Genomic DNA, 8372 nt, shown 5'->3' with positions numbered 1-8372 from the left:
AAAACCTCCCCCCAAAAAAAAAAATCCCCCCCAAATTCCTCAATAAACACCAAAAATTCACCCCCCTTTCTCATTTTTTGGGAGCCCCCCCCCCAAAACCTCCCCTTAAAAACCCCAAAACTCCCCCAAATTTCCCACATTTTGGGGTGATGGAGGGGGGGGGAACCCCAAAATCCCCACAACCCCCCACCCCAAACCTCCCCAAAAAACGACAAAACCTCGTTGTGGAATTCTGTATTTTGGAGGGGGGGGGGGGGGGGCTCCCGGAATTGGGGACCCCCCCCCCCAAAACTCCTCCAAAAAAAGTGGGAGGGGGCTCCCCCCACCCTAAAAGATTTTTGGGGTCCCCCCGGGGGGGTTTTGGGGTCCCTCAGAGGTCCTTGAGCCAGCGGAGGTTGGGGCCCTCGGGGTCGCAGGGGTGCGAGGGCACCTCGGGGGCGCTCCCGTCGTCCCTCACCGGAACTGGGAGAGCAATTTGGGGGGGATTGGGGGGGTCCCCAAAACTCCCCCCGAGGAGAACCCCCAAATTCGGGTTGAGGGGTTTTAAGGGGGAGGGAAATGGGGTTGGGGAGGGGGGGATTTGGGGGGGGTTCCTGAGGGGGATTTGGGGTTCTTGGGGGGGGTATTTGGGGGTTCCTGAGGGGAATTTGGGGGGTTCCAGAGGGGGATTTGGGGGTTCCAGAGGGGGATTTGGGGTTCTTGGGGGGGGGGGGGGGGGATTTGGGAGTTCCTGAGGGGGATTTGGGGGGTCCCAGAGGGGGATTTGGGGCTCTTGGGGGAAATTTGGGGGTTTCCTGAGGGGGATTTGGGGGTTCCTGAGGGGGATTTGGAGTTCTTGGGGGGGGATTTGGGGGTCCCAGGGGAGGATTTGGGGTTCTTGGGGGGAGGATTTGGGGGTCCCAAAGTGGTTTGGGAGTTCCTGAGGGGGATTTGGGGTTCTTGGGGGGGGTATTTGGGGGTTCCTGAGGGGGATTTGGGGGTCCCAAAGTGGTTTGGGGGTTCCTGAGGGGGATTTGGGGTTCTTGGAGAGGATTTGGGGGTCCCAGGGGAGGATTTGGGGGTTCTTGGGGGAAATTTGGGGGTTCCTGAGGGGGATTTGGGGGTTCCTGAGGGGAATTTGGGGTTCTTGGGGGAGGATTTGGGGGTTCCTGAGGGGAATTTGGGGGTTCCTGAGGGGGATTTGGGGTTCTTGGGAGGGATTTGGGGGTTCCTGAGGGGGATTTGGGGGTTCCTGAGGGGGATTTGGGGTTCTTGGGAGGGATTTGGGGGTTCCTGAGGGGGATTTGGGGGTCCCAAAGTGGTTTGGGGGTTCTTGGGGGGGGATTTGGGGGTTCCTGAGGAGGATTTGGGGTTCTTGGGGGGGGATTTGGGAGTCCCAAAGTGGTTTGGGGGTTCCTGAGGGGGATTTGGGGTTCTTGGGGAGGATTTGGGGTTCTTGGGGGGGATTTGGGGGTTCCTGAGGGGGATTTGGGGTTCTTGGGGGAAATCTGGGGGTTCCTGAGGGGAATTTGGGGTTCTTAGGGAAGGATTTGGGCAGGGGGGTTGGGGGGTCCCAGAGGGGGATTTGGGGTCATTGGGGAAGGATTTGGGGGTCCCAAGGTGGTTTTGGGGTTCTTAGGGGAGGATTTGGGGGGGTTTGGGGGGTCTCAGAGGAGGATTTGGGGTTCTTGGTGGAAATTTAGGGGGTCCCAAGGTGGTTTGGGGGTTCTTGGGGGGGATTTGGGGTTCTTGGGGGAAATTTGGGGGGTCCCAAAGTGGTTTGGGGGTTCTTGGGGGGGATTTGGGGGTTCCTGAGGGGGATTTGGGGTTCTTAGGGGAAATCTGGGGGTCTTGGGGGGGAATTTGGGGTTCTTGGGGGAAATTCGGGGGTCCCAGGGGAGGATTTGGGGTTCTTGGGAAGGATTTGGGGTTCTCGGGGGAAATTTGGGGGTCCCAAAGTGATTTTGGGGTTCTTCGAGGAGAATTTGGGGGTTGGGGGGCTCCCAGAGCGGGATTTGGGGTTCTTGGGGGAAGATTTGGGGGGTTCCTGAGGGGAATTTGGGGCTCTTGGGGGGGAATTTGGGTGTCCCAAAGTGGTTTTGGGGTTCTTGGGGGGCATTTGGGGGCTCCTGAGAGGGATTTGGGGTTCCCAAGGGGGATTTGGGGTTCTTGGGGGGATTTGGGGGTTCCCAAAGGTTTTTTGGGGTAGTTTTGGGGTCTGTACCCAGGGTAGGCGTAGGGGATATTTTTGGGGTATTTTTGGGGCGTTTTTAGGTTGATTTTGGGGTGGTTTTGGGGTGTTTTTTGGGCTCTATACCAGGGTACGTATAACACATGATTTTAGGGCGTTTTTAGGTTGATTTCGGGGTGTTTTGGGGGTTTTTGGGCTCTGTACCAGGGTAGGTATAAGACACGATTTTAGGATATTTTTAGGTTGATTTTGGGGTGGTTTTGGGGTGTTTTGGGGGTGTTTTTGGGCTCTGTACCAGGGTAGGTATAAGACACGATTTTAGGATATTTTTAGGTTGATTTTGGGGTGTTTTTGGGGGTTTTTGGGCTCTGTACCAGGGTAGGTATAAGACACGATTTTAGGACGTTTTTAGGTTGATTTTGGGGTGTTTTGGGGGTGTTTTTGGGGTGTTTTTGGGCTCTGTACCAGGGTAGGTGTAGGGCGTGGCACGGTTGATCATCTCCGAGTATTTGCTGAAGGGGCTCAGCAGCGGCGACACCAAGGCTGGGGGAGGGGCACAGAGAGGGGGGTCAGGGGGGGCCTTCAGGAGACCCCTCCCCCCAAAAAAAAAACCCCCAAAACCCCCCCAGGGCCTCACCCAGGACGGCGATGCCGAAGCTGGCGGCGATCACCGGCTCCTTGGCCCACAGCGTCCGCAGGGCCGTGCCCAGGCCTGGGGGGGGGAAACGAGGGTGGGGGGAGGTCAGAGACCCCAAAATACCCCAAAAAACCACCAAAAACCCCCCAAAAAACCACCAAAACCGCCCCCAGGCAAGCCCGGAACACACCCAGAACCCTCAAAACACCAAAAAAAAAAACCAACCCCGAAACCACGGAAAACACCCTCAGAATCCTCCCAGAACCACCCAAAGACACAAAACCCACCAAATTACTCCCAAAATACCCCCAGAACCCCCCAAACACCCCAAAGCACCCCCAAAGCACCCCCAGAACCCCCCAAACACCCAAAAGCACCCCCAGAACCCCCCAAACACCCAAAAGCACCCCCAAAATACCCCCAGAACCCCCCAAACACCCAAAAGCACCCCCAGAGCACCCCCAGAACACCCCAAACACCCAAAAGCACCCCCAAAATACCCCCAGAACACCCCAAACACCCAAAAGCACCCCCAAAATACCCCCAGAACCCCCCAAACACCCAAAACCACCCCCAGAGCACCCCAAACACCCAAAAGTACCCCCAGAACACCCAAAAGCACCCCTAAAATACCCCCAGAACCCCCCAAACACCCCAAAGCACCCCCAGAACCTCCCAAACACCCAAAAGCACCCCCAGAACACCCCAAACACCCCCAAAACACCTCCAGAATCCACCAAAGCACCTCCAAACCCCCCAAAAACCGCTCCAGATGCACCCGAACACCCCTAAACCACCCCAAAATCACTCCCAGACGCCCCCCAAACAACCCCGACCCCCAAAGCGCAGCCCCAGAACCCCCCAAATGACCCCCAAAGTACCCCCAGATACCAAACCCACCCAGAACCCCCCCAAAAAACTCTTCCAGACCCCCTCAGGACCCCCCAAATCCCCCCCAAAACCCCTCAGGACTCCCAGTTTCCCTCAAACCTCATCCCAAGACCTTCCCACCCCCCCTCAGGACCCCTAATTCCTCCCCAAAATCCCCAATTTCCCCCAAAAGCCCTCAATTCCACCCAGAACCCACAGAATCTCCAATTTCCCCCCAAAACGCCCTCAGGACACCCCAATTCTCCCAATAAATCCCCCCAAAACCCCTCCGGACCCTCTAAACCCCCCCAGGACCCCCCGAACCTCCTCAATTCCACCCCAGAACCTCCGAAATCCCCTCAAAACCCCCCAAATCCCCTCAGGACCCCCGGAATCCCCTCAGGACCCCCGAAATCCCCTCAAAACCCCCCAAATCCCCTCAGGACCCCCGGAATCTCCTCAGGACCCCCGAAATCCCCTCAAAACCCCCCAAATCCCCTCAGGACCCCCGGAATCTCCTCAGGACCCCGGAAATCCCCTCAGGACCCCCGAAATCTCCTCAAAACCCCCGAAATCTCCTCAGGACCCCGCAAATCCCCTCAGGACCTCCGGAATCTCCTCAGGACCCCGGAAATCCCCTCAAAACCCCCAAAATCTCCTCAGGACCCCCGAAATCCCCTCAGGACCCCGGAAATCCCCTCAGGACCCCCGAAATCTCCTCAAAACCCCCGAAATCTCCTCAGGACCCCCAGAATCTCCTCAGGACCCCCAAAATCCCCTCAGGACGCCCCCCCCCCCCATTTTCCCTCCCCTCACTCACGTCCCGCCATCGCCTCCCCCCGCCAAGGGCGTCCGCGCGCGGCGCCGGCGCGATGACGTCACGCGTAAAAGGGGAGGGACGCGCGCTCCCGTGACGTCATCGCGCGGGGGGGCGGGGCCTCGGCGGGAACCGAAAGGGGAAGTGGGGGAGGGGCGCGAGGAGAGCTCGGTAAGGGGGGGGGGAGGGGAGAAAACCCAAAATTTGTGGGGGGCGGGGGGGGGTCCGGGGGGGGGTCCCCAAAGTGAGGGGGGAGGGGGCAAGGGCGGGAGGGAGGGGAATGGGGAAGGTGCGGAAGGGTCCCAAATTCAGAGGGGAGCGGCGAGGGGAGCAAACCCCCAAATTGGGTGGGGGGAGGGGTCAGGGGGTCCCAAATTGAGGGGGCAGGGAGGGCAGACCTCGATTTTGGGGGGAGGAGGTCCCTGGGACCCCAAACCTGAGACCTCCCCCTCACCTTCCCCCCTCAGAGACCCCTCAGAGACCCCCGGCCTCCCCTCCCCCCCCCATGGGGACCCTGCGCTGGCTGGAGGGGGATGGGCTGGACACGCTGGACCTGCTGGTGCCCGCCTGGGACCGCTCAGGTACGAACCGGAGGGGTCGGGGGGGCACCCGGGGGTGGGGTCGGGGGTGTCCCCCCCCCCCCCACTGACCCCCTGCCCCCTTTTGTCCCCCCCAGATCGCCAGGACGAGCCCTGGGAGGCCCCGCGGCGCCGGGGGCGCTCGGGGGGCAGGGGGGCGGCAAAGGCCAAGAAAAGAGCGCGGGGACCCCCCCAGAAACCCCGCGGGACCCCCAGAGCGGCCCCCCAGCCCCAGAAGGGCACCCAGGTGTGCAGGACCCCCAAAATGCCCCCAGGGACCCCCCGAGGTCCCCACCAGAGCCCCCCCTGCGACGCCGCTCAGCCCCATCAGAGCGCCTGGGATTCCAAACCCCCCCCTTGGGGACAGCAGAGCCCCCCCAGCGACCCCCAAAGCGCCCACCGGGGCCACCTGAGCCCCCCCAGGGACCCCCAAAGCGCCCCCCGGGGCCACCTGAGCCCCCTCAGCGACCCCCAAAGCGCCCCGCAGCCCCACTCGGACCCCCGTGACCCTTCCCGGGGCCACCTGAGCCCCGTCAGCGACCCCCAAAGCGGCCCCCAGAGCCCCCCCAGGGACCCCCAAAGCGCCCCCCGGGGCCCCCTGAGCCCCGTCAGCGACCCCCAAAGCGGCCCCCAGAGCCCCCCCAGGGACCCCCAAAGCGCCCCCCGGGGCCACCAGAGCCCCCCCAGGGACCCCCAAAGCGCCCCCCAGGGCCCCCAGAGCCCCCCCAGGGACCCCCCAAGCGCCTCCCCTCAGGCCCCCCCTCAGGAGCCCGCCGACCCCGCCGCGGGTGACCCGGATGCAGTTGCGCTTTCCCGCCAGCTGCGGGCGCTGCTGCGCACGCGCCCCGCGGGGCTCTCGCTGTTCCAGCTGCGCGCCGCCTACAGCGCCGCCTACCGGCGCCCTCTGCCCATGGGCGGCGCGGCCTCCGCCCGACTGCGCCTGCGCCACCTGCCCGGAGCGCCGCTGCGCCTGCGCGGCTGCGGCGTGCAGATGCGCGTGCTGCCCCCTGGCGGCGCGGAGGACTCGGAGGAGGCTGAGGACGGGGCGGGGGGGTGGGAGGGGGAGGGGACCCCCCGAGCGGCGTCGCCGAGTCGCGACAGGACCCCCCCGGGGAGCCCGAGGGCGGGAGGCCCTAAAGGGTCCCCAAATCCTGTCGGCCCCCGCCCTGTCGCGATATCCACCGTGTCCCCACCCCCTGTCGCTTGCCATGTCGCGACATCCCCGACGTCCCCAGCCTCTGTCACCCCCCATATCGCGACCCCCGCGGTGTCCCCGCCCCCTGTCGCCCCCCGTATCGCGACCCCCGCAGTGTCCCCACCCCGTATCGCGACTCCCGCAGTGTCCCCACCCCCTGTCGCCCCCCGTATCGCGACTCCCGCAGTGTCCCCACCCCGTATCGCGACTCCCGCAGTGTCCCCACCCCCTGTCGCCCCCCATATCGCGACTCCCGCAGTGTCCCCACCACCTGTCACCCCCCGCGTCGCGACCCCCGCAGTGTCCCAACCCCATATGGCGACTCCCGCAGTGTCCCCACCCCCTGTCACCCCCCGTATCGCGACCCCCGCAGTGTCCCCACCCGGTATCGCGACCCCCGCAGTGTCCCCACCCCCTGTCACCCCCCGTATCGCGACCCCCGCAGTGTCCCCACCCGGTATCGCGACCCCCGCAGTGTCCCCACCCCCTGTCACCCCCCATATCGCGACTCCCGCAGTGTCCCCACCACCTGTCACCCCCCGCGTCGCGACCCCCGCAGTGTCCCCAACCTCTGTCGCCCCCCGAGTCGCGACCCCCGCAGTGTCCCCACCCCCTGTCACCCCCCGTATCGCGACCCCCGCAGTGTCCCCACCCGATATCGCGACCCCCGCAGTGTCCCCACCCCATATCGCGACCCCCGCAGTGTCCCCACCCCCTGTCACCCCCCGTATCGCGACCCCCGCAGTGTCCCCACCCGGTATCGCGACCCCCGCAGTGTCCCCACCCCATATCGCGACCCCCGCGGTGTCCCCACCCCCTGTCTCCCGCCATGTCGCGACTCCCGCGATCTCCCCGCCCCCTGTCGCCGCCCCTTCCTGGGGTGTCCCCTCCCCCCTGGTACCGATGTCCCCGCCCCCTGTCGCCCCTCCTGTCGCGACACCCCCGATGTCCCCGCCCCCGAAACCCCGCGAGCGCTGCACTCTCCTCTAGGGGGGGGATTCACCCAAAATCGGGCGATTTTCACCCAATTTTGGCGATTTCAACCCAATTTCGGGTGATTTTCACCCAATTTCGGGTGGTTTTCACCCAATCTGGGGGATTTTGACGCAATCTGAGCCCATTTGGAGCCGATTTTTGGCTTTTCTCACCCAGTTTTGGTTTTGTTGGTTTTTTTTTTTTTGGACCCGTTTTGGGGGGGTTTTGCTCCAATTTTGGGGGATTTTACCCCGATCTGATTCTGCCGGTTTTTAGCCCCAAAAAGGAGCACGAAAAGGTCCCAATTTTCCCCCAAAAATCAGCAATAAAAGGTCCGAGAGCCTTGGCTCAATTAAACCTCATTAAGGTGTTTAATTGGGGGGGGCGGGGATGGATTTTGGGGCGGTTTTGGGGTAAATTTGGGGGATTTTGGGGTGTCCCATCCGTGGGGCAGAGCCGGGACCGCCCTGTGGAGAGCACGGGGAGGTCAAGGGGGGGTCCAGGGACCCCCCAAAATCCCCAAAATCCTCCTGGACCCCCCCCGGGGTCGTATTGATCGCCCCCTTTTCCTGCCCTAATTAATATTGATGTTAATTAATGAGGGGGGAGGGGCACAACCCTCCCCAAAATCCACTCAAACTCCCTCAAAAATACCCCAAAAGCCATTGGAAATCCCCCAAAATACCCCAAAATGCCCCCAAAATCCACTCAACCCCCCTCAAATCCACTCAAAACCCCCCAAAATACCCTAAACCACCCCAAAATACCCCAAAATGCCCCCAAAATCCACTCAACCCCCTCAAAAATACCCCAAAATTCATTGAAAACCTCCCAAAATACCCCAAAATGCCCCCAAAATACCCCAAAAATCCACTCCGAACGTCCCAAAATACCCCAAACAGCCCCAAAATCCACTCAAACCCCCCCAAAATCCCCTCGAACCGCCCCAAAATCCCCTCCAACCCCCCCCAAATCCACTCAGCCCCCCAAAATCCCCTCAAAACCCCCCCAAATCCCCTCAAACCCCCCAAAATCCACTCAGTCCCCCAAAATCCCCTCAAAACCCCCCCAAATCCACTCAGCCCCTCAAAATTCACTCAAAACCCCCCCCAAATCCCTTCAACCCCCCC

At 62.4% G+C, this 8372-nt stretch overlaps 2 protein-coding genes across 2 annotated transcripts; one reads left to right on the top strand and one right to left on the bottom strand.

Moving 5' to 3' along the window:
• Positions 1-219: 219 nt before the first annotated feature.
• On the bottom strand, positions 220-4584 carry NDUFA3 (NADH:ubiquinone oxidoreductase subunit A3). The gene is made up of 4 exons (XM_068998930.1): positions 4498-4584; positions 2808-2882; positions 2636-2713; positions 220-462 (listed from the first exon to the last, which is right to left on the bottom strand). The coding sequence occupies exons 1-4, from the start codon at positions 4505-4507 to the stop codon at positions 371-373; spliced, it is 255 nt and encodes an 84-aa protein (XP_068855031.1). The 5' UTR covers positions 4508-4584; the 3' UTR covers positions 220-370.
• LOC138101082 (basic salivary proline-rich protein 1-like) lies at positions 4503-7608 on the top strand. The gene is made up of 4 exons (XM_068998922.1): positions 4503-4665; positions 4973-5075; positions 5171-6125; positions 7566-7608. The coding sequence occupies exons 2-4, from the start codon at positions 5000-5002 to the stop codon at positions 7606-7608; spliced, it is 1074 nt and encodes a 357-aa protein (XP_068855023.1). The 5' UTR covers positions 4503-4665; positions 4973-4999.
• The last annotated feature ends 764 nt before the right edge of the window (positions 7609-8372 follow it).

Source organism: Aphelocoma coerulescens, unplaced genomic scaffold, assembly GCF_041296385.1.
Source record: "Aphelocoma coerulescens isolate FSJ_1873_10779 unplaced genomic scaffold, UR_Acoe_1.0 HiC_scaffold_188, whole genome shotgun sequence".
NCBI classification, from domain to species: Eukaryota; Metazoa; Chordata; class Aves; order Passeriformes; family Corvidae; genus Aphelocoma; species Aphelocoma coerulescens.
The sequence above is the reverse complement of the archived record's forward strand: the minus strand, read 5'-3'. Positions and strand labels throughout refer to the sequence as shown.